The sequence below is a fragment of the Taurulus bubalis genome (assembly GCF_910589615.1).
Source record: "Taurulus bubalis genome assembly, chromosome: 7".
Taxonomy (NCBI): domain Eukaryota; kingdom Metazoa; phylum Chordata; class Actinopteri; order Perciformes; family Cottidae; genus Taurulus; species Taurulus bubalis.
Window position 1 is genome coordinate 1,279,867 of NC_136595.1, and position 25,335 is coordinate 1,305,201.

The 25,335-nt window shown below is 46.1% G+C and overlaps 1 protein-coding gene across 1 annotated transcript in view; it reads left to right on the forward strand.

Moving 5' to 3' along the window:
- The window catches only part of ptprfa (protein tyrosine phosphatase receptor type Fa), a gene marked incomplete at its 5' end in the record, with an annotated part of 188,492 nt that overhangs the window by 159,803 nt on the left and 3,354 nt on the right, over positions 1-25,335 (forward strand). The window contains 7 exons of the mRNA XM_079220647.1: positions 4,145-4,264; positions 5,796-5,950; positions 6,291-6,576; positions 7,924-8,102; positions 13,346-13,472; positions 14,750-14,875; positions 15,770-15,924. Coding sequence (XP_079076773.1) covers positions 4,145-4,264; positions 5,796-5,950; positions 6,291-6,576; positions 7,924-8,102; positions 13,346-13,472; positions 14,750-14,875; positions 15,770-15,924 — 1,148 coding nt within the window. The remainder of the gene's footprint in view (positions 1-4,144; positions 4,265-5,795; positions 5,951-6,290; positions 6,577-7,923; positions 8,103-13,345; positions 13,473-14,749; positions 14,876-15,769; positions 15,925-25,335) is intronic.

Sequence of the window (25,335 nt, forward strand, 5' to 3'; positions counted from 1 at the left end):
CCAGTACTCATTCTCACTGAACAGAGCCTGAACGCATCATAATGTAACTGAACATAACCTCCAATCGTTAGCCGTTAGCGGTGCTGCTAGCGCTACTAGCTCACCTGTTGATTAAACACTGATTGGTTGTTTACAAAGTCACATTATCAGATTGATGACTAGAAAAGAATAAATGATCGTGTATTTGACTGAATATCGGCGGATAACGACTTTATTTCACACTGTGATGGTTAACTTCAATCTGTGTAATTAGTCGCGGTTAGAACAGCGAGGGCCTCCGTACGGATCACGGATCGGCGTCCACCTTCTTTCAGTCAAACAAAGATCACCTTATTCAAACCAAACTCAGGTCAGACCCCACTGACATTTGCTTTAATTAAGGCCGGTTGCCCTCGGGGTCAAGGCGGGCCCATTGCAGAGGGCCAGGCTTGTTGGGGCTTGATGATGCAGGGCATGTTTCCATCACAAAGGATGGGGGTCTTCACCCAGAAGGAGGTGATGATGCTTGTTACTGTTGGAGGACCCAATGCCACAGTCACAAAGGGGCTGCCCCTGTCTCTCCTCTAGAACCGGTTATAGTGCTACAGAGAACCTGTTTAAAACCCCTGAGGTTTCATCGAGAAACCACCTAGTGGGTTCTGTTAAGAACCATTTTATATCCAATGGGTTTTATCTAGAACCCAAAATGGTTTGGGCTGATGTGGTTCAGCAAAATAGTCTTGGTCCCCTATCACAGTTTGTTGGGGTGGTGGGCTGGATTGTGGGCGGTTCGTACATGTTGTGGAGGTCCCAGAGATCCTGGGGAACTAAACGCTGTGGTGTCTGGGGTCAGAACGCCATCCGGAGGACTCTGTGAATTACAAGAGTTTAGCTGTGATTTAATGGCAACGAACTGATCACTTCTGCTTGTTGGGTCCATCCGCAAGACGACAAGCAAACGACTTTTCTGAAAGGAGCTAGGCTATGCTAACATGTTATCATCGTAACATATAATCACTATTATTATTTGTATTACTAATATTTTAATACGGCTACAACATTTTGTTTATCCATTTCTGATTCAACAACTGCAGGACGTTGGTGATGACAGGAGGAGAATCTCAGAGGCTTTCGCCTCACGGCGTCGCGGGAATTGAAATTGCTTAAGTTGAAATATGCAAAAGGTTTTGCGTATTAGCTACTCGCGTCTACTGCATCTACTCACGTCTTTGCAGTGACTTTATATGGAATTTGCATCGAGGAAAATCTGCTCCTCATTTGGTGTGAATACTAAAGTCTCATGAAGAACTCTTGGAAAACAAATTCTTTGAAAATAAGAGACGTCCAGAACAAGTTAGAACCTCGCCCTTCTGAAAGAAGCACTTTCTCATAACTACTACTAAACAAGAGTGCATCATTTCCTTCAGCTACCTTTGCTGTCATGTTTCCATGGCCCTGCAGCGGCGTCATGCTGCTGGCGGCCCGAGGAACGAGGCTTTCACAGCCAGCCACCAGGCAGACGAGGGCCAGCAGGGGCAGTTCTATTCGAATGATTTCAGCCCTTTTTCACATTGTTAATAACTCCACAACCAAGGGGCAGAACTGAGCCGTTATTATTTGTGACAGAGACCGTCAGCCCACTGCCAGAGCCAATAACACCCGTCGGCTCAATCGGAGGTCCAGGAAATATGAGGTGTTCTTACCTGTGTCCCAGGTAACGGCTGCAGCCGATAACCAAACTGTCTCTGCTGGTTTGAGGCACTCGTGCGTTTCTGTTTGCATGTCCATGAGAGGACTAACGGACCATTTTTAAACAAGTCTAAATTGTTGTATTCATTAACAATGCAGTGTGCAGGTACACCCCACAATACAAATATGATGGCCACAAACAACATGTGTTCAATGTTCTGCTATTAATCCTTCCAGAAAATGGCACAATGATCATTCTTTTTTGTGTCCTTGAAAAATATCTAACAAAGCAAACCTCGGGGTCGGAATATTGAAGCCAATGTGGAAGTGCCCTAAACTAGTTATGTGTGATGGCCATCAGGGGGTGTCCGATTTTTACAAAAGCAAGACGTTACCAGTGTTGACTGGATAGACTTGGCAACACCAGGCTTGGATTCCTAGTCGGGCAAAGGGGGCAACTGTCTGTGGGCCAGACCTGCATGGCAACAAAACAACTACTATTAGGACCACAGCAGCCAATCATATGTCGTAAATGTCCTTACCCAGCTGGAAAGCCTTTGCTTCAAATGGAAGTGATCTTGCCAGAAACAGGGTTAAATGGAACAAATAGCAAATCTTGTTGTAGACCTGCAGAGGTGACTGGTGTCAGCAGGAGCAGTAACTCGTCCGGTCTGTCAGCGTTCCTTCAGGCAGACAGCAAGGGAACTCGCATTAGACTGAATGACATAATGACTGTGGGTTTCGTCCCCTAAGTCTTACTGCCACACTTGAAAGGTTGTTCCCAAAACACACGAGTAGTCTTTACAACTTTCCCTCATGAAATGTGTGTAAAACCTTACTACCGTCCAAAGTAAGCCAAGTGCCAAAAACTGCAGTTCATCAAATGGCTCCAAAATCAAGTCAATCCGCTCCACCCTCAGGCTCCTCCTCCATGTTTCAGGTGAGAGCACATCGCCCGTGCTTTGGCCTATACGAGCGTCCTCGTCCAGACTCGCCACATGCTGACGGCCTTTCTAACGCACTGGGGAGTCCAGAGCAGCAAGCACGTGGTGGAGCTGTGAAGGCAAACCAAGACTCCTCCAGGCAACACAAGCGCCTGGTTATGTTGAGGAAGAGGTTGGGTTTTGGTTTAGAAATGCATTTGTAAAGTCAAGTGAAGCCACAGATGGGACACACACAGTGGTCTCCTGGGCGATAGAGCCGTGTTTGTTCGGCCCGTCCACCTCCTCTGTCTCCATGTTTTTTTATTTTTTATACCACATCATATATTTGGAGCATTTTCTCCAATACATGAGACTAGTTTCTCATACAGGAGGCGTATATATATTCATATATATAAATAAAGTAGCCGTACGTCGTTATGTCCCCCGTCTCTTCATCATCATCACACGGGTCGTTTTGCCTGTAACAGAGGTCTAGACCCCCATGGGGCTTTTAACAGGTTAATGGGCCGTGTGATCTGTCCAGGTGGTGAACTGGCTTTTCACACCACTTTGACCACAGGACGTTGTGCTGAGCCACATTGCCCACATGACAGCTGCACCAGGCCCATGCTGCGTGACCTCCCTCGTCTGTCTGCCCTCAAGTCAACACGTGTCCACATGCATGGTGCTGCACCCCGTCAGCCAGCAGCAGCAGCAGGGCACACACTGCTTGTACCAATTTGTTCTATGCTCTTTTTAATGGAGGTTTGAACTCTGCATCGCTCCACGTTCCTCCTGCATCACAACGCTCCGTGTGGAACCTTTGCCTGTAGTGTATTGCTTTTACACGCCGTGTTCTCAATAGTAGAGGGAAGGGAGTCCAAAGAGCTCATTAGGAAACCAGTGGGTGCTTTATTAGTGCTAAGTTAGCGCATTCTGTCAGCGCAGCAGCAGGCAACACGCTCTTAAACCCCACTGGACACTGTCCAGACCTCTCCATACAATCTGGATGCATGAAAATAACATAAAACTATTTGAGGTGGAAGTCTGAACAAGACCAACATATCCACTTGACTTGTGTTTTTCCTGGGACTAAATCCTATTAGATAGATGATGAAAGACTAGTGAGTTGAAAGCGTTAAAGTTAAAGGCTGCGTCACTCAGCCTGGTTGTCTTTCTACACACATGTACTCTCCGATTGTGTGGAAATGGTTGTATTGCGTAGCGAGGACAGCACCCATTAGGAAAGAGAAGACAAAATCAACTCATTGTAGTGTTTAATTTGTATAATTTCACCTGAAGGAATATTAAAATGCTTAAAGATTATTCCCCTCTGGGATCATGAACGTCCACAGCTATTCATGTCAATCTGACAGTAGAGCTGGACTGTACCACTGTGAGGAATGGAGAGCTGGACTGTACCACTGTGAGGAATGGATGCTCATGAGATGTGACCAACAGAACCACATATTCCATTTCTTCTCACGTCTCAGTTCTGTTCTCGCCCTTCTGTCTCTTTAACCCACACGTACCCATCCCGTGTCTGTGTGCAGGTGAAATGTGACCAGTACTGGCCCAGTCGAGGCACGGAGACGTATGGGATGATCCAGGTGACCATGCTGGACACCGTGGAGCTAGCGACCTACAGCGTGCGCACATTCGCCCTCTACAAGGTGAGACCTGATGTGTGCCGCGACCTTCAGCCCAACACAGGCTGTCATCAACAGGGAAAATCATGAAAGACAATTTTAGGTTGAGGCTCAGATCCATCGCTGTAGAACGACTCCATGCGACTGGAGCAGGAAGTGCAATCTGCTCTCCAATCTCTAGTGATGACAATGAAAACAATACATTCATCAGTGATTCAGCCTGTCAGAGAAAAGCACTGCTCTTCCTCGCTCTTCTTCCTCGCTGTCCTGACATCAGAAAAATAAAAACAGCAGATTGTTTCTTGCGGCTCGAATGAAGATGTGAAGACTGAGGCTTCCTGAGAGTTCTGAGTAAAAGTTGTCTTGATGATGATGATGATGATGATGATGATTTCCCACTGCCAGCTGCAGTGTGCTCGTTCAGAGACCTGAAGTCTCGTTCAGAGGACCTGAAGTCTCATTCAGAGGACCTGAAGTCTCATTCAGAGGACCTGAAGTCTCGTTCAGAGACCTGAAGTCTCGTTCAGAGGACCTGAAGTCTCGTTCAGAGACCTGAAGTCTCGTTCAGAGGACCTGAAGTCTCATTCAGAGGACCTGAAGTCTCCTTCAGAGGACCTGAAGTCTCCTTCAGAGGACCTGAAGTCTCGTTCAGAGACCTGAAGTCTCGTTCAGAGACCTGAAGTCTCGTTCAGAGGACCTGAAGTCTCGTTCAGAGACCTGAAGTCTCGTTCAGAGGACCTGAAGTCTCGTTCAGAGACCTGAAGTCTCGTTCAGAGGACCTGAAGTCTCGTTCAGAGACCTGAAGTCTCGTTCAGAGGACCTGAAGTCTCGTTCAGAGACCTGAAGTCTCGTTCATTCTCTTGAGTGCTGCTCATCATGTGACATTCTCACATTAATCCGTTTGGTGATTTATTAATTAGTTACTGCGTGCGTTTGTGTTATTGAAAGTATGTATCACCATTCCAAAGAAAGTGAAGATATATATAATCTTAATTTCAATATTGATGCAACTGAATTCATTTCCCTCCTAACTACAAGTGTTACTGTAAATCCTATGAAGAAACACTAAAGTACATGTATGATACAGCGTGTGATGACAAACTCAGCCGGGCTCAGCATTGTGTGCACCTTCACTGTGAACATGTAGCTCAACGCTTTATGTATATTGATCAATATTGATATGTGACTGAGAGCCTCACGCTGTGGGACACGTGCAGCGTCAGATGAAGCCGCACATTGAGAGGCTGAAGCCAGAGGTCACTCCTCATGACCTCTGGGCCTCCTCTCATCTCAGGGACTCTCTGCTGGTTCATATGGATGCAGACATGTAAGTAACCAACATCTGAGAAAATTGCCAAAAATGACATCGTCCTCGGTGAAACACTTCAAATCTCTTAAGATCTTATTTCAGCCGTCTAACCAAAACCACAAAAAGCCATTGCCATTGAGACGAGGTCATCAGAGGTGCAAACCTGCTGACTCTCCCGGGTTAGGACCCTTACCTGCAGACAGTAGAACATGTCTAACATGTCCCGTGTCCATGTTGTTCCAACAGAACGGCTCGAGTGAGAAGAGAGAGGTGCGACAGTTCCAGTTCATAGCCTGGCCCGACCACGGCGTGCCCGAGTACCCCACCCCGACACTGGCCTTCCTACGCAGAGTCAAGGCCTGTAACCCTCCAGACGCTGGACCCATGGTGGCCCACTGCAGGTGAGCCACCAAGCACTACACTTTGATTATTTATTGTATTTGTAACACTCAGAACAAAGCAACAAAGGGGTTGAATGTGCAGAAAGTTTGTATCTTTTGCATAATCCTGCAGAAACACAAGTCCAGGGGTTTATGGATTCTGTTAAACGTGTCATGGAGGTGAATAGATGCACATCAATAACTGTAACTGAGATCGTTTAGTTTTGAAAGTCTTCTCATGGTTTAGTGCTGTGTTCTTGGTTCTGACTGTAGTGCCATGTTGATATTGTAAGGTGATCTCTTCACTGAAGTGTAGATACAGCTTCACGATGTAAACGTCTCTCTCTCTCTGCGGCGGCAGCGCCGGCGTGGGCCGCACCGGCTGCTTCATCGTGATCGCGGCCATGCTGGAGAGGATGAAGCACGAGCAGGCGGTGGACGTGTACGGTCACGTGACCTGCATGCGGGCGCAGAGGAACTACATGGTGCAGACGGAGGACCAGTACGTCTTCATCCACGAGGCGCTGCTGGAAGCCGCCACGTGCGGCAGCACAGAAGTCCCCGCCCGGAACCTGTACGCCCACATCCAGAAGCTCACCCAGACCCCCGCCGGAGAGACCGTCACCGCCATGGAGCTGGAGTTCAAGGTCGTGGGCCTTTGGGTTCTGATTGTTTGGTGCAGCTTTAAAGTCCTTTCAAAGTGTCACTCCATCACAACGGGCCTCGGCTGTGTTTGTGGTGACTGACAGGCGGTCTGAAGCCAGGTGGCTTTCAGAAGTCACACAGCTGCGTTAGCTTCTCAGGCTAGCTAACGTTCTGACAGCAGCTGCACACGCAGGAGCTTCATGTTGTCCCTCCATGCAGGGAGGCTGGAGGCCTGACCTTGAGCTCTCAGGTGGTCCATCCCGTGAATACCTCAGATCCACCTGGAGGGTGTTCGTAGAGGTCAAAGGTCACGTGTGACTTCATGTGTAATATCTCAGGAACGCCACACAATATCCACCTGGATCCCCTTAACCAGTATGCTAATTATGACAAACAGATGTCAAAGAGAATCAAATGCAGAATATTCTAGACAGACATGTACACTGCAGCATGACTTGTTGGAGGAGGAATACTCATCAGCTTCATCCACTGCTCACTCATCTTCTGATTCCATGGAAGTGCTATGCTAAATGTCCAGAGTGCCTTTTAACCACATGATGCAGGGAGAGGGGGAAGAGAGGAAGAGGAGAAGAGAGGAAGAGAGGAAGAGGAGGGATTTTCATTTTCAGCCTGTGTAAAAGAGATGAACTCCTTCTCAGAGGAGGAGCTGCAAAGATTAACTTCTGAGCTCCAGAGAGAGAGAGAGAGAGAGAGAGAGGGAGAGGGAGAGGGAGAGAGGGAGAGGGAGAGAGGGAGAGAGGGAGAGAGGGAGAGAGGGAGAGGGAGAGAGGGAGAGAGGGAGAGGGAGAGAGGGAGAGGGAGAGAGGGAGAGAGGGAGAGGGAGAGAGGGAGAGAGGGAGAGGGAGAGAGGGAGAGGGGAGAGAGGGAGAGGGAGAGGGAGAGAGGGAGAGAGGGAGAGGGAGAGAGGGACCAGGTGGGGTCATCCTGAATTCTGCTGGTTGGAGCGAGCAGAACGTCCATAAATCCAGACAGAGCATAATTAGGTTTTGATCCTCTTCCGTAAGCTTCTCCTGCTGACACTCGGCCTCTCAGAGCAGAGCATCACATGAGAGCCAGCCGGTCCTCCCCCAAAGAAAAACAACAATTGGGTTGTTGCTGTCAAAAGTGTAATCCTCCCGCCTTGATGTGCACTGCATCCTCTCACTCGTGTGTGAGGTGGTTTGGACTTCAGGATGAGTTCCAACGCGCCCCATCAGCAGGTTTAAGTCGGCAAAGAGGATCAGCTCACAGTGCATCATCTCCACTCATCATAAGAGCGTTAGCTGCGTGCGCCCTTAGCGCCCTTGCTAACGCAGCACCCTGCCCGGTCCCCTCCTGTCTGTCTGCAGAAGCTGGCCAGCTCTAAAGCACATACCTCAAGGTTCATCAGTGCCAACCTGCCGTGCAACAAGTTCAAGAACCGCCTGGTGAACATCATGCCTTTCGAGTCGGCCCGCGTCTGCCTGCAGCCAATCAGAGGCGTGGAGGGCTCCGACTATATCAACGGCAGCTTCATCGACGGGTACAGGTGAGTCCTGTAGGAGCCATTAGGGGTCACAGCGGTGGGTACAGGTGAGTCCTGTAGGAGCCATTAGGGGTCACAGCGGTGGGTACAGGTGAGTCCTGTAGGAGCCATTAGGGGTCACAGCGGTGGGTACAGGTGAGTCCTGTAGGAGCCATTAGGGGTCACAGCGGTGGGTACAGGTGAGTCCTGTAGGAGCCATTAGGGGTCACAGCGGTGGGTACAGGTGAGTCCTGTAGGAGCCATTAGGGGTCGATCGCCGCTGCAAGTTACGGCGTTTACGTAATGAATTAAACTTTACGGTTACTTGTTCTTTCCTTTTTAAACCGTAGGTCTCTTCTCACAAGGGTTACGGTACTGTAGTCATTTAAATGAAGTTAAACAACCCTGTGGTTGCGGAGATAATTAAGGAAACGTTTCAAACAAATTGTTGTCCCAGAGTAGGCGCTCATGAGGTTAAGGCCTAACATGGGAAGGTTTATTTGCTCCCTCAGATGGGCGGCAGACCCCCAAAACCCCCTCCTGTTACCTGCTGGCTGCAGGAGGAGACCAGGGAACCGTCACAGTCCACAAGCGCTTTACATCATGGGCCTCAAGACGCTGAAATAATGACTGAAAGGTTCTTCTGTTCACTCTTTGGTGCTATTTTCACACGTACACATGTAGGGGATGTGTCTGCCCAGATGATCTTGCATGAGGTCCGTTAGGAGTGTCTGTGCTGTAAAATATATATAATATATATATAATTATATGTCACAACAAGTACAGAAACATACGAGCAGTGCCATGTGAGTACGGATTGAGTTATTGTTCATCATCTGCATGGAACCTCTCTGTGAAGCAACCCTTCAACATTTAATCCTCCTATTAATGGTGGATCAAGAAGTGTGTGTGTGTGTGTGTGTGTGTGTGTGTGTGTGTGTGTGTGTGTGTGTGTGTGTGTGTCCAGCACTGATAATGTCACACGTCAGATAAAGAGCCAATCACAGGCCTCTTATGGCCTTTAAAAAAGGTAAAAAAAGGTACTCCCTAATTGAAGTACTTTCCAGAGTAGAGCTAATGAACCAGGACTTGTGCGGGCAGCGATGGTGGGGGTCTTGTTCTCGGCTGTCAGACCTAATGAAGTCCCCCGGGCCCTGCACCTCAGGGAGGGAGGAGGGAGGAGGCGTGTCCTGTTGCAGTAATTAAAGCGTGGTGAGAAACAGGAGCTCCAGCACCCTGATCAGCCTGTACAGTGTGGATCAGTGGGGGTAGACATGATGATGGTGATCAGTGGGGGTAGACATGATGATGGTGGACATGATGATGGTGATCAGTGGGGGTAGACATGATGATGGTGATCAGTGGGGGTAGACATGATGATGGTGATCAGTGGGGGTAGACATAATGATGGTGATCAGTGGGGGTAGACATGATGATGGTGATCAGTGGGGATCTTATCTATGGGGATCTTGTATATGGGGATCTAGTCTATGGCGATGTTGTCCATGGGGATCTTGTCCATGGGGATCTTGTCCATGGGGATCTTGTCCATGGGGATCTTGTCCATGGGGATCTTGTCCATGGGGATCTAGTCTATGGGGTTCCAACAGCAGGCCTACACCAGTATATTAGATACCGCTAGGTTAGAGAGTATTTAAATTGAGTTAAACCTTTCTTATCTTCTTGATATTTTACATTTCCTCAATCAGTTCAAACACATCAGACACACGTTACATTACGGTGACGTTGCTGTGGTCTCTAGGATATTCACTTTGTGAGTACAATGTTATTATGACGTTCAGAAATTAGACCGGAATTAGACTTTATACGTATATACTTCAACTCAGCATGGCTATCAACACCGACAGTACACAGTAAACACAGGTTACTATATGTTAGATGTCTTCTTATTGTCAATAAATGGCTTCAGCAGACTCAATATAACAATGTATCTAACAACAAGTGCTGAGTGTGTATCAAAGCCTCATAGATCCTCTTTCTCTGAGCTCCATTGTTGTCTAAAAACCATTAAAAACAGTGTGTTGTCCACTAATTACATGGTTGGGGATTTAAAAGTGTCCTTTGGCCAAGTTGCCCCGGCTGCAGTGAATGGTCTATTCTAAAGCACTTAAAACTGCAAAGGGTAGAACAAAAGTGCAGTCGGTTTACCATTCCCATTGCACCTTCATGACCATGAACACACACTGTATTCTATTTAGACTCAATCGCACGTACACTGTTTAATCTAGAGCTGAAAATAGTCCCCAACAAATGTACGACTTCCTCAGGCAGTCAGAAAGCATTGAGAGAGCAGAACCGACTCGTTGTGACTCCCAACCCGTCACATACCGACGCTCGGTCCGGGATAAGCTCCGGGTTCCCCTCTAGCGCCAGTTTTGGACGTGTAGTTTTGAGTTGAAATGAAGTAAACATTGTAAACATGAGTTTATGTCTCAATCTCTAGTTTCAAGTCTTCTTCAATACAGCATGATGTTCATTTAGTACATTATGGTCATTTAGAGTCAAACAGACCATAAAGCAGGGGACGCTTTAGGGCTACAAGGTGATTGACAGGTCGTCGTCTCTACCAGAGAGGCGGGTACAGCGTCTCTACGTCACTCCTCCACAGTGCAAATATAAGAACTTCTGTTCATCGGTTTCAAGATGTCCAAACTGGAGGTTCACTTTATACTGCTTTGCTGTGGTTGTTGCAGAGGTAAAGCTGAGGGCAGGGGAGGGAAGGACTCAGTACCAAACACACACACACACACACACACACACACACACACACACACACACACACACACACACACACACACGAAAGAGCTCAGATGAATACAGAATTACTCAGTATGTGTGCTGCACCAACATGAGAGCTTGAGAGAATTACCCAAGCTCCTCTGCTGCGCAATTCAATGCTGCCCCCTAGTGGCCAGGTCCTGTAACTGCTGCAGAGTCCTGGCTGAGCAGCTGTGATGACATCTGTCATTTAACAGTGTTAAAAAGGTTCAAGTGAAAGCATTTAGATATCAGTGCTGACTCATCAAATCCACTTCACGGGCTGTGTGTGAAACAGTTGTGAAAGCCATGAAAGGACTGCACACATATATTTACTTATGTTGTCTATATATGTTCTTTTTTAATCTATTTTTGCACTTTTTTATTATTATTATCTGTATTCACTTTATGTTGGACAGGAGAGGAACGTTTTTTTAAATCTTCTGCGTGTTTGCACAAAATTGACAAATAAAGCTGACTTTGACTTTTTGACCTTGACAATGCCTTTCAGAGAGTAACACTGGATGTGAACATGACACCATGCAGTCACAGTGAACCCTGCTTAGTGTTGTGAATTCAAGCAAGGCAAAGTTATTGGAATGCATACATCATCACACAAAGAGAGAACAGTCCTCCGATCCCAGGCGGGGCAACACAGGCAGCTGTAAGATGACTGATCTGAGTGGACGTCGCCTCAGCATCAGCATCAGCATCAGCATCCCTCTGACCCAGGAGGCCAGGGAGGAACCTGAGCAGTAACCTCTCCTCTCTCTCCTCTCTTTTCTCTCTTTCCTCTCCTCTCTCTCCTCTCTTTTCTCTCTTTCCTCTCCTCTCTCTCCTCTCTCTCCTCTCTTTTCTCTCTTTCCTCTCCTCTCTCTCCTCTCTCTCCTCTCTCTCCTCTCTTTTCTCTCTTTCCTCTCCTCTCTCTCCTCTCTCTCCTCTCTTTCCTCTCTCCTCTCTCTTCTCTCTCTCCTCTCTCTCCTCTCTTTTCTCTCTTTCCTCTCCTCTCTCTCCTCTCTTTCCTCTCTCTCCTCTCTCTCCTCTCTTTCCTCTCTCTCCTCTCTTTCCTCTCTCCTCTCTCTTCTCTCTCTCCTCTCTCTCCTCTCTTTTCTCTCTTTCCTCTCCTCTCTCTTCTCTCTCTCCTCTCTCTCCTCTCTTTTCTCTCTTTCCTCTCCTCTCTCTCCTCTCTCTCCTCTCTCTCCTCTCTTTCCTCTCTCCTCTCTCTTCTCTCTCTCCTCTCTCTCCTCTCTTTTCTCTCTTTCCTCTCCTCTCTCTTCTCTCTCTCCTCTCTCTCCTCTCTTTTCTCTCTTTCCTCTCCTCTCTCTCCTCTCTTTTCTCTCTTTCCTCTCCTCTCTCTCCTCTCTCTTCTCTCTCCTCTCTTTCCTCTCTTTCCTCTCTCTTCTCTCTCCTCTCTTTCCTCTCTTTTCTCTCTTTCCTCTCTTTCCTCTCCTCTCTCTCCTCTCTCTCCTCTCTCCTCTCTCTCCTCTCTCTCCTCTCTTTCCTCTCTCTCCTCTCTCTTCTCTCTCCTCTCTTTCCTCTCTTTTCTCTCTTTTCTCTCTTTCCTCTCCTCTCTTTCCTCTCTCTCCTCTCTTTTCTCTCTCTCCTCTCTCTCCTCTCTCTCCTCTCTCTCCTCTCTCTCCTCTCTTTCCTCTCTCTCCTCTCTCTTCTCTCTCTCCTCTCTTTTCTCTCTTTCCTCTCCTCTCTCTCCTCTCTCTCCTCTCTTTCCTCTCTCTCCTCTCTTTTCTCTCTTTCCTCTCCTCTCTCTCCTCTCTCTCCTCTCTTTCCTCTCTCTCCTCTCTCTTCTCTCTCTCCTCTCTTTTCTCTCTCTCCTCTCTCTCCTCTCTTTCCTCTCTCTCCTCTCTTTCCTCTCTTTCCTCTCTCTCCTCTCTCTCCTCTCTTTCCTCTCTCTTCTCTCTCTCCTCTCTCTCCTCTCTCTTCTCTCTCTCCTCTCTCTCCTCTCTTTCCTCTCTCCTCTCTCTCCTCTCTTCTCTCTCTCCTCTCTCTCCTCTCTTTCCTCTCTCTCCTCTCTCTTCTCTCTCTCCTCTCTCTCCTCTCTTTTCTCTCTTTCCTCTCCTCTCTCTCCTCTCACTCCTCTCTCTCCTCTCTCTCCTCTCTTTCCTCTCTCCTCTCTTCTCTCTCTCCTCTCTCTCCTCTCTTTTCTCTCTTTCCTCTCCTCTCTTTCCTCTCTCCTCTCTCTCCTCTCTTCTCTCTCTCCTCTCTCTCCTCTCTTTCCTCTCTCTCCTCTCTCTTCTCTCTCTCCTCTCTCTCCTCTCTTTTCTCTCTTTCCTCTCCTCTCTCTCCTCTCACTCCTCTCTCTCCTCTCTCTCCTCTCTTTCCTCTCTCCTCTCTTCTCTCTCTCCTCTCTCTCCTCTCTTTCCTCTCTCCTCTCTCTCTCCTCTCTCTCCTCTCTCTCCTCTCTTTTCTCTCTTTCCTCTCCTCTCTCTCCTCTCTCTCCTCTCTCTCCTCTCTCTCCTCTCTCTCCTCTCCAGGCAGCAGAAGGCCTACATGGCCACACAGGGTCCGCTGGCCGAGACCACAGAGGACTTCTGGAGGATGCTGTGGGAACACAACTCCACCATCGTGGTCATGCTCACCAAGCTGCGGGAGATGGGACGGGTAACGTCACTTATGTCTGTTGTTCAGGACGGGTAACGTCACTTATGTCTGTTGTTCAGGACGGGTAACGTCACTTATGTCTGTTGTTCAGGACGGGTAACGTCACTTATGTCTGTTGTTCAGGACGGGTAACGTCACTTATGTCTGTTGTTCAGGACGGGTAACGTCACTTATGTCTGTTGTTCAGGACGGGTAACGTCACTTATGTCTGTTGTTCAGGACGGGTAACGTCACTTATGTCTGTTGTTCAGGACGGGTAACGTCACTTATGTCTGTTGTTTAGGACGGGTAACGACACTTATGTCTGTTGTTTAGGACGGGTAACGTCACTTATGTCTGTTGTTTAGGACGGGTAACGTCACTTATGTCTGTTGTTTAGGACGGGTAACGTCTTAGTATGGAACAGTATCTTCAATGGACTTTCAGTTTAATCATATGTCAGAAGCTTATAGTTTCCCAGGAGAGAAACAAAATATGCATACATGGAATGCATTATTAAGATGTATTATTACTAATGTTGTTATTATTATCATTGCTGTTGTTATTAAATTATTAGAATTGTTATTGTTTTTTTTTACTGAAATAATGACACAATTATCATTGATGTTATTAAATATGATACATTGTATTTGTATAATAATATTAATTTTGTAATTTCTTTTACAAAAATGTAAAATGTTTTTTTTATTTTTAAATTGTTCTGACAAAAAATACAAATTTTTCTTCCTATTAGTGTACTTAGAATGCTTCCATACAGTTAATGTGCACGTTGTTATTATTATAATAATATATATATGTATATATATATATATATATATATATATATATATATATATATATATATATATATATATATATATATATATGCATATTTGTCCTTTTTTAGGTTCTGCTAGAACCTTTTCTAAAATGTTCCACCTGGATCCCGGTCAGAGGGTCCTACCTAGAAAACAAGAGTGCAAGGTTCCCTCAAGAAAAGCCCTTCTATGATGTAATGGTTGCTCCCAGAACCGGGCTGATGTGGGGCAGGGCCACGGTTCTCAGTCACCGTTTTTGGCTTTTAATTAGCATGCTTTTAAAAATCTTCAAACTTTTTTCTCTCCAAAAAAGCTTCTTTTGATATAAAGGGGTTCTTAAAATAACCCTCAGACTCACAAAGAACCCTTGAAGAAACCCTTCTTTGAGACGGATCACTATGAGGTCATGGTGATCCGTCTCAGAAGCCTCCTGATGCTCACCTTGTGAAACACGTTGTGATGCCATTCTCTATTCTGCAGGAGAAGTGCCACCAGTACTGGCCCGCCGAGCGCTCCGCGCGCTACCAGTACTTTGTGGTGGACCCCATGGCCGAGTACAACATGCCTCAGTACATCCTGAGAGAGTTCAAGGTCACAGACGCCAGGGTGGGTTCAGCTCTCTGTGACAGAATGGTGTGCGCTGCAGAGCGGCTCCAGCTTTGGTGAAGGTCCCTGATGGGACTGTTGAGTTGAGGATGACGATCACATGACCCGTCACCTGTCACCTGTGATGCCCTGTGGGGCGACACGAGGAATGGAAAGATACACCTTTAGTCTCTTTTAGTCGACTGACTTCTTTTAGAAACCCATCAACAATGAGAGGATGGATGTGAAGCATGTGCTCGAGCAACACACCAGCTTCCATTTTTACAAAAACCTGAGTCCTAAGAATAACTGGAGTCATTAATATGATCGATGTCAACCAGTCAAAGCTGAGGTCTTGAAGGTAGACGAGAGGAGAGATGTTCTGAAGGTGTGTTGCCAACGGGTCGGATCAGATCAGTTTCACAAACATCTCAAAGCTGCACTGAGACTCTGAGTGTTTCAGGAGGAATAACAACCAGACTTTGGAAATGCAGAAGCAGAACATGACGCGTGTTGGTCACATGACGTCACCTCACATCGCCCACACAGCTCATCGCAGGTGCACAACCCGACTGGGCTCATACCTGTCCCCCTCAATGAACCTCTGCCAACAAGAGCCAATGATAACTAACAGTACTTGGCCAACAGCCAACCACGTTGCAGCAGGGCCCCAATGTGGGCCATCTGCTTTCATTAGATACGCTTACTGTTGTTCTTACTGTGAGCACTGAACACTGTGAGCATGGGGAAGACATGCAAAACATTACAACATTCTACCAGCCATTGACCTTAAATTGTAGAAAAAATATAAACAACAGCAAAATCTACATCTAGGTACCTTAGATGCAACCGTGTGTGTGTGTGTGTGTGTGTGTGTGTGTTACTAACAGTATCCTCTCTGTTGCCCGTGGTCAGGATGGTCAGTCCAGGACCATCAGGCAGTTCCAGTTCACGGACTGGCCGGAGCAAGGAGTGCCCAAGACCGGGGAGGGCTTCATCGACTTCATCGGCCAGGTCCACAAAACTAAAGAGCAGTTTGGACAAGACGGACCCATCGCTGTGCACTGCAGGTACCTGTGTGTGTGTGTGTGTGTGTAGAGGTTGTAACAACGTGTGTATGTGTAGAGGTTGTAACAACGTGTGTGTGTAGAGGTTGTAACAACGTGTGTGTGTAGAGGTTGTAACAACGTGTGTATGTGTAGAGGTTGTAACAACGTGTGTGTAGAGGTTGTACCAACGTGTGTGTGTAGAGGTTGTAACAATGTGTGTGTGTAGAGGTTGTAACAACGTGTGTGTGTGTAGAGGTTGTAACAACGTGTGTGTGTAGAGGTTGTAACAACGTGTGTGTGTGTAGAGGTTGTAACAACGTGTATGTGTGTGTGTGTGTAGAGGTTGTAACAATGTGTGTGTGTAGAGGTTGTAACAACGTGTATGTGTGTGTGTGTGTAGAGGTTGTAACAATGTGTGTGTGTGTAGAGGTTGTAACAATGTGTGTGTGTAGAGGTTGTAACAACGTGTGTGTGTAGAGGTTGTAACAACGTGTATGTGTGTGTGTGTGTGTAGAGGTTGTAACAATGTGTGTGTGTGTAGAGGTTGTAACAATGTGTGTGTAGAGGTTGTAACAACGTGTGTGTGTGTAGAGGTTGTAACAACGTGTGTGTGTGTAGAGGTTGTAACAACGTGTGTGTTGAGGTTGTAACAACGTGTGTGTGTGTGTAGAGGTTGTAACAATGTGTGTGTGTGTGTGTGTGTGTAGAGGTTGTAACAACGTGTGTGTGTAGAGGTTGTAACAACGTGTGTGTGTGTAGAGGTTGTAACAATGTGTGTGTGTGTAGAGGTTGTAACACCGTGTGTGTGTATAGAGGTTGTAACAACGTGTGTGTGTAGAGGTTGTAACAACGTGTGTGTGTGTAGAGGTTGTAACAACGTGTGTGTGTAGAGGTTGTAACAATGTGTGTGTGTGTGTAGAGGTTGTAACAATGTGTGTGTGTGTGTGTGTAGAGGTTGTAACAACGTGTGTGTGTGTGTAGAGGTTGTAACAATGTGTGTGTGTAGAGGTTGTAACAACGTGTGTGTGTGTAGAGGTTGTAACAACGTGTGTGTGTAGAGGTTGTAACAATGTGTGTGTGTAGAGGTTGTAACACCGTGTGTGTGCGTAGAGGTTGTAACAACGTGTGTGTGTAGAGGTTGTAACAACGTGTGTGTGTAGAGGTTGTAACAACGTGTGTGTAGAGGTTGTACCAACGTGTGTGTGTAGAGGTTGTAACAATGTGTGTGTGTGTAGAGGTTGTAACAACGTGTGTGTGTGTAGAGGTTGTAACAACGTGTGTGTGTGTAGAGGTTGTAACAACGTGTGTGTGTGTAGAGGTTGTAACAACGTGTATGTGTGTGTGTGTGTAGAGGTTGTAACAATGTGTGTGTGTAGAGGTTGTAACAACGTGTGTGTGTGTAGAGGTTGTAACAATGTGTGTGTGTGTAGAGGTTGTAACAATGTGTGTGTGTAGAGGTTGTAACAACGTGTGTGTGTAGAGGTTGTAACAACGTGTATGTGTGTGTGTGTGTAGAGGTTGTAACAATGTGTGTGTGTGTAGAGGTTGTAACAACGTGTGTGTGTAGAGGTTGTAACAACGTGTGTGTGTAGAGGTTGTAACAACGTGTGTGTGTAGAGGTTGTAACAACGTGTGTGTGTGTAGAGGTTGTAACAACGTGTGTGTAGAGGTTGTAACAACGTGTGTGTGTGTGTAGAGGTTGTAACAATGTGTGTGTGTGTGTGTGTAGAGGTTGTAACAACGTGTGTGTGTGTAGAGGTTGTAACAATGTGTGTGTGTGTGTAGAGGTTGTAACACCGTGTGTGTGTATAGAGGTTGTAACAACGTGTGTGTGTAGAGGTTGTAACAACGTGTGTGTGTGTGTAGAGGTTGTAACAACGTGTGTGTGTAGAGGTTGTAACAACGTGTGTGTGTGTGTAGAGGTTGTAACAATGTGTGTGTGTGTGTAGAGGTTGTAACAACGTGTGTGTGTGTAGAGGTTGTAACAATGTGTGTGTAGAGGTTGTAACAACGTGTGTGTGTGTAGAGGTTGTAACAACGTGTGTGTGTAGAGGTTGTAACAATGTGTGTGTGTAGAGGTTGTAACACCGTGTGTGTGTGTAGAGGTTGTACCAACGTGTGTGTGTAGAGGTTGTAACAACGTGTGTGTGTGTGTGTGTAGAGGTTGTAACAACGTGTGTGTGTAGAGGTTGTAACAATGTGTGTGTGTGTGTGTGTGTAAAGGTTGTAACAATGTGTGTGTGTGTGTGTGTGTAGAGGTTGTAACAATGTGTGTGCGTGTGTGTAGAGGTTGTAACAACGTGTGTGTGTAGAGGTTGTAACAACGTGTGTGTGTAGAGGTTGTAACAACGTATGTGTGTGTGTGTGTAGAGGTTGTAACAACGTGTGTGTGTGTGTGTGTAGAGGTTGTAACACCGTGTGTGTGTAGAGGTTGTAACAACGTGTGTGTGTAGAGGTTGTAACAACGTGTGTGTGTGTGTGTAGAGGTTGTAACAACGTGTGTGTGTGTGTGTGTAGAGGTTGTAACACCGTGTGTGTGTAGAGGTTGTAACAACGTGTGTGTGTAGAGGTTGTAACAATGTGTGTGTGTGTGTGTGTGTAGAGGTTGTAACAACGTGTGTGTGTGTGTGTAGAGGTTGTAACAATGTGTGTGTGTAGAGGTTGTAACAACATGTGTGTGTGTAGAGGTTGTAACAACGTGTGTGTGTAGAGGTTGTAACAATGTGTGTGTGTAGAGGTTGTAACACCGTGTGTGTGTGTAGAGGTTGTACCAACGTGTGTGTGTAGAGGTTGTAGCAACGTGTGTGTGTGTGTGTGTAGAGGTTGTAACAACGTGTGTGTGTGTGTAGAGGTTGTAACAATGTGTGTGTGTGTGTGTGTAAAGGTTGTAACAATGTGTGTGTGTGTGTAGAGGTTGTAACAATGTGTGTGCGTGTGTGTAGAGGTTGTAACAACGTGTGTGTGTAGAGGTTGTAACAACGTGTGTGTGTAGAGGTTGTAACAACGTGTGTGTGTGTGTGTGTAGAGGTTGTAACAACGTGTGTGTGTGTGTGTGTGTAGAGGTTGTAACACCGTGTGTGTGTAGAGGTTGTAACAACGTGTGTGTGTAGAGGTTGTAACAACGTGTGTGTGTGTGTGTAGAGGTTGTAACAACGTGTGTGTGTGTGTGTGTAGAGGTTGTAACACCGTGTGTGTGTAGAGGTTGTAACAACGTGTGTGTGTAGAGGTTGTAACAATGTGTGTGTGTGTGTGTAGAGGTTGTAACAACGTGTGTGTGTGTGTGTAGAGGTTGTAACAATGTGTGTGTGTGTGTGTGTGTAGAGGTTGTAACAACGTGTGTGTGTGTAGAGGTTGTAACAACGTGTGTGTGTGTGTGTAGAGGTTGTAACAACGTGTGTGTGTGTGTGTATAGAGGTTGTAACAACGTGTGTGTGTGTAGAGGTTGTAACAATGTGTGTGTATAGAGGTTGTAACAATGTGTGTGTGTAGAGGTTGTAACAACGTGTGTGTGTGTAGAGGTTGTAACAATGTGTGTGTGTGTAGAGGTTGTAACAATGTGTGTGTGTGTAGAGGTTGTAACACCGTGTGTGTGTGTAGAGGTTGTAACAACGTGTGTGTGTGTGTGTAGAAGTTGTAACAACGTGTATGTGTGTGTGTAGAGGTTGTAACAACGTGTGTGTGTGTGTGTGTGTAGAGGTTGTAACAACGTGTGTGTGTGTAGAGGTTGTAACGTGTGTGTGTGTGTAGAGGTTGTAACAACGTGTGTGTGTGTAGAGGTTGTAACAACGTGTGTGTGTGTGTGTGTGTGTGTGTGTGTGTGTAGAGGTTGTAACAACGTGTGTGTGTGTGTAGAGGTTGTAACAACGTGTGTGTGTGTGTGTGTGTAGAGGTTGTAACAATGTGTGTGTGTGTGTGTGTGTGTGTGTGTGTAGAGGTTGTAACAACGTGTGTGTGTGTAGAGGTTGTAACAACGTGTGTGTGTGTGTGTGTGTAGAGGTTGTAACAACGTGTGTGTGTGTGTGTGTAGAGGTTGTAACAACGTGTGTGTGTGTGTGTGTGTAGAGGTTGTAACAACGTGTGTGTGTGTGTGTAGAGGTTGTAACAACGTGTGTGTGTGTGTGTGTGTAGAGGTTGTAACAACGTGTGTGTGTGTGTGTGTGTAGAGGTTGTAACAACGTGTGTGTGTGTGTGTAGAGGTTGTAACAACGTGTGTGTGTGTGTGTGTGTGTGTAGAGGTTGTAACAACGTGTGTGTGTGTGTGTAGAGGTTGTAACAACGTGTGTGTGTGTGTGTGTAGAGGTTGTAACAACGTGTGTGTGTGTGTGTGTGTGTAGAGGTTGTAACAACGTGTGTGTGTGTGTGTGTGTGTAGAGGTTGTAACAACGTGTGTGTGTAGAGGTTGTAACAACGTGTGTGTGTGTGTGTGTGTGTGTAGAGGTTGTAACAACGTGTGTGTATGTGTAGAGGTTGTAACAACGTGTGTGTGTGTGTGTGTGTGTGTAGAGGTTGTAACACCGTGTGTGTGTGTGTGTAGAGGTTGTAACAACGTGTGTGTGTGTGTAGAGGTTGTAACAACGTGTGTGTGTGTGTGTAGAGGTTGTAACAACGTGTGTGTGTGTGTGTGTGTAGAGGTTGTAACAACGTGTGTGTGTGTGTGTGTGTGTAGAGGTTGTAACAACGTGTGTGTGTGTGTGTGTGTAGAGGTTGTAACAACGTGTGTGTGTAGAGGTTGTAACAACGTGTGTGTGTGTGTGTAGAGGTTGTAACAACGTGTGTGTGTGTGTGTGTGTAGAGGTTGTAACACCGTGTGTGTGTAGAGGTTGTAACAACGTGTGTGTGTAGAGGTTGTAACAACGTGTGTGTGTGTGTGTAGAGGTTGTAACAACGTGTGTGTGTGTGTGTGTAGAGGTTGTAACACCGTGTGTGTGTAGAGGTTGTAACAACGTGTGTGTGTAGAGGTTGTAACAATGTGTGTGTGTGTGTGTGTAGAGGTTGTAACAACGTGTGTGTGTGTGTGTAGAGGTTGTAACAATGTGTGTGTGTGTGTGTGTAGAGGTTGTAACAACGTGTGTGTGTGTAGAGGTTGTAACAACGTGTGTGTGTGTGTGTAGAGGTTGTAACAACGTGTGTGTGTGTGTGTATAGAGGTTGTAACAACGTGTGTGTGTGTAGAGGTTGTAACAATGTGTGTGTAGAGGTTGTAACAACGTGTGTGTGTGTAGAGGTTGTAACAACGTGTGTGTGTAGAGGTTGTAACAATGTGTGTGTGTAGAGGTTGTAACACCGTGTGTGTGTGTAGAGGTTGTACCAACGTGTGTGTGTAGAGGTTGTAACAACGTGTGTGTGTGTGTGTGTAGAGGTTGTAACAACGTGTGTGTGTAGAGGTTGTAACAATGTGTGTGTGTGTGTGTGTGTAAAGGTTGTAACAATGTGTGTGTGTGTGTGTAGAGGTTGTAACAATGTGTGTGCGTGTGTGTAGAGGTTGTAACAACGTGTGTGTGTAGAGGTTGTAACAACGTGTGTGTGTAGAGGTTGTAACAACGTATGTGTGTGTGTGTGTAGAGGTTGTAACAACGTGTGTGTGTAGAGGTTGTAACAATGTGTGTGTGTGTGTGTGTGTAGAGGTTGTAACAACGTGTGTGTGTGTGTGTAGAGGTTGTAACAATGTGTGTGTGTAGAGGTTGTAACAACATGTGTGTGTGTAGAGGTTGTAACAACGTGTGTGTGTAGAGGTTGTAACAATGTGTGTGTGTAGAGGTTGTAACACCGTGTGTGTGTGTAGAGGTTGTACCAACGTGTGTGTGTAGAGGTTGTAGCAACGTGTGTGTGTGTGTGTGTAGAGGTTGTAACAACGTGTGTGTGTGTGTAGAGGTTGTAACAATGTGTGTGTGTGTGTGTGTAAAGGTTGTAACAATGTGTGTGTGTGTGTAGAGGTTGTAACAATGTGTGTGCGTGTGTGTAGAGGTTGTAACAACGTGTGTGTGTGTGTAGAGGTTGTAACAACGTGTGTGTGTGTGTGTAGAGGTTGTAACAACGTGTGTGTGTGTGTGTGTGTAGAGGTTGTAACAACGTGTGTGTGTGTGTGTGTGTGTAGAGGTTGTAACAACGTGTGTGTGTGTGTGTGTGTGTAGAGGTTGTAACACCGTGTGTGTGTGTGTGTAGAGGTTGTAACAACGTGTGTGTGTGTGTGTGTGTGTGTAGAGGTTGTAACACCGTGTGTGTGTGTGTGTAGAGGTTGTAACAACGTGTGTGTGTGTGTAGAGGTTGTAACAACGTGTGTGTGTGTGTGTAGAGGTTGTAACAACGTGTGTGTGTGTGTGTGTGTAGAGGTTGTAACAACGTGTGTGTGTGTGTGTGTGTGTAGAGGTTGTAACAACGTGTGTGTGTGTGTGTGTGTAGAGGTTGTAACAACGTGTGTGTGTAGAGGTTGTAACAACGTGTGTGTGTGTGTGTAGAGGTTGTAACAACGTGTGTGTGTGTGTGTGTGTAGAGGTTGTAACACCGTGTGTGTGTAGAGGTTGTAACAACGTGTGTGTGTAGAGGTTGTAACAACGTGTGTGTGTGTGTGTAGAGGTTGTAACAACGTGTGTGTGTGTGTGTGTAGAGGTTGTAACACCGTGTGTGTGTAGAGGTTGTAACAACGTGTGTGTGTAGAGGTTGTAACAATGTGTGTGTGTGTGTGTGTAGAGGTTGTAACAACGTGTGTGTGTGTGTGTAGAGGTTGTAACAATGTGTGTGTGTGTGTGTGTAGAGGTTGTAACAACGTGTGTGTGTGTAGAGGTTGTAACAACGTGTGTGTGTGTGTGTAGAGGTTGTAACAACGTGTGTGTGTGTGTGTATAGAGGTTGTAACAACGTGTGTGTGTGTAGAGGTTGTAACAATGTGTGTGTAGAGGTTGTAACAACGTGTGTGTGTGTAGAGGTTGTAACAACGTGTGTGTGTAGAGGTTGTAACAATGTGTGTGTGTAGAGGTTGTAACACCGTGTGTGTGTGTAGAGGTTGTACCAACGTGTGTGTGTAGAGGTTGTAACAACGTGTGTGTGTGTGTGTGTAGAGGTTGTAACAACGTGTGTGTGTAGAGGTTGTAACAATGTGTGTGTGTGTGTGTGTGTAAAGGTTGTAACAATGTGTGTGTGTGTGTGTAGAGGTTGTAACAATGTGTGTGCGTGTGTGTAGAGGTTGTAACAACGTGTGTGTGTAGAGGTTGTAACAACGTGTGTGTGTAGAGGTTGTAACAACGTATGTGTGTGTGTGTGTAGAGGTTGTAACAACGTGTGTGTGTAGAGGTTGTAACAATGTGTGTGTGTGTGTGTGTGTAGAGGTTGTAACAACGTGTGTGTGTGTGTGTAGAGGTTGTAACAATGTGTGTGTGTAGAGGTTGTAACAACATGTGTGTGTGTAGAGGTTGTAACAACGTGTGTGTGTAGAGGTTGTAACAATGTGTGTGTGTAGAGGTTGTAACACCGTGTGTGTGTGTAGAGGTTGTACCAACGTGTGTGTGTAGAGGTTGTAGCAACGTGTGTGTGTGTGTGTGTAGAGGTTGTAACAACGTGTGTGTGTGTGTAGAGGTTGTAACAATGTGTGTGTGTGTGTGTGTAAAGGTTGTAACAATGTGTGTGTGTGTGTAGAGGTTGTAACAATGTGTGTGCGTGTGTGTAGAGGTTGTAACAACGTGTGTGTGTAGAGGTTGTAACAACGTGTGTGTGTAGAGGTTGTAACAACGTGTGTGTGTGTGTGTGTAGAGGTTGTAACAACGTGTGTGTGTGTGTGTGTGTAGAGGTTGTAACACCGTGTGTGTGTAGAGGTTGTAACAACGTGTGTGTGTAGAGGTTGTAACAACGTGTGTGTGTGTGTGTAGAGGTTGTAACAACGTGTGTGTGTGTGTGTGTAGAGGTTGTAACACCGTGTGTGTGTAGAGGTTGTAACAACGTGTGTGTGTAGAGGTTGTAACAATGTGTGTGTGTGTGTGTAGAGGTTGTAACAACGTGTGTGTGTGTGTGTAGAGGTTGTAACAATGTGTGTGTGTGTGTGTGTGTAGAGGTTGTAACAACGTGTGTGTGTGTAGAGGTTGTAACAACGTGTGTGTGTGTGTGTAGAGGTTGTAACAACGTGTGTGTGTGTGTGTATAGAGGTTGTAACAACGTGTGTGTGTGTAGAGGTTGTAACAATGTGTGTGTATAGAGGTTGTAACAATGTGTGTGTGTAGAGGTTGTAACAACGTGTGTGTGTGTAGAGGTTGTAACAATGTGTGTGTGTGTAGAGGTTGTAACAATGTGTGTGTGTGTAGAGGTTGTAACACCGTGTGTGTGTGTAGAGGTTGTAACAACGTGTGTGTGTGTGTGTAGAAGTTGTAACAACGTGTATGTGTGTGTGTAGAGGTTGTAACAACGTGTGTGTGTGTGTGTGTGTAGAGGTTGTAACAACGTGTGTGTGTGTAGAGGTTGTAACGTGTGTGTGTGTGTAGAGGTTGTAACAACGTGTGTGTGTGTAGAGGTTGTAACAACGTGTGTGTGTGTGTGTGTGTGTGTGTGTGTGTGTAGAGGTTGTAACAACGTGTGTGTGTGTGTAGAGGTTGTAACAACGTGTGTGTGTGTGTGTGTGTAGAGGTTGTAACAATGTGTGTGTGTGTGTGTGTGTGTGTGTGTGTGTAGAGGTTGTAACAACGTGTGTGTGTGTAGAGGTTGTAACAACGTGTGTGTGTGTGTGTGTGTAGAGGTTGTAACAACGTGTGTGTGTGTGTGTGTAGAGGTTGTAACAACGTGTGTGTGTGTGTGTGTGTAGAGGTTGTAACAACGTGTGTGTGTGTGTGTAGAGGTTGTAACAACGTGTGTGTGTGTGTGTGTGTAGAGGTTGTAACAACGTGTGTGTGTGTGTGTGTGTAGAGGTTGTAACAACGTGTGTGTGTGTGTGTAGAGGTTGTAACAACGTGTGTGTGTGTGTGTGTGTGTGTAGAGGTTGTAACAACGTGTGTGTGTGTGTGTAGAGGTTGTAACAACGTGTGTGTGTGTGTGTGTAGAGGTTGTAACAACGTGTGTGTGTGTGTGTGTGTGTAGAGGTTGTAACAACGTGTGTGTGTGTGTGTGTGTGTAGAGGTTGTAACAACGTGTGTGTGTAGAGGTTGTAACAACGTGTGTGTGTGTGTGTGTGTGTGTAGAGGTTGTAACAACGTGTGTGTGTGTGTAGAGGTTGTAACAACGTGTGTGTGTGTGTGTGTGTGTGTAGAGGTTGTAACACCGTGTGTGTGTGTGTGTAGAGGTTGTAACAACGTGTGTGTGTGTGTAGAGGTTGTAACAACGTGTGTGTGTGTGTGTAGAGGTTGTAACAACGTGTGTGTGTGTGTGTGTGTAGAGGTTGTAACAACGTGTGTGTGTGTGTGTGTGTGTAGAGGTTGTAACAACGTGTGTGTGTGTGTGTGTGTAGAGGTTGTAACAAC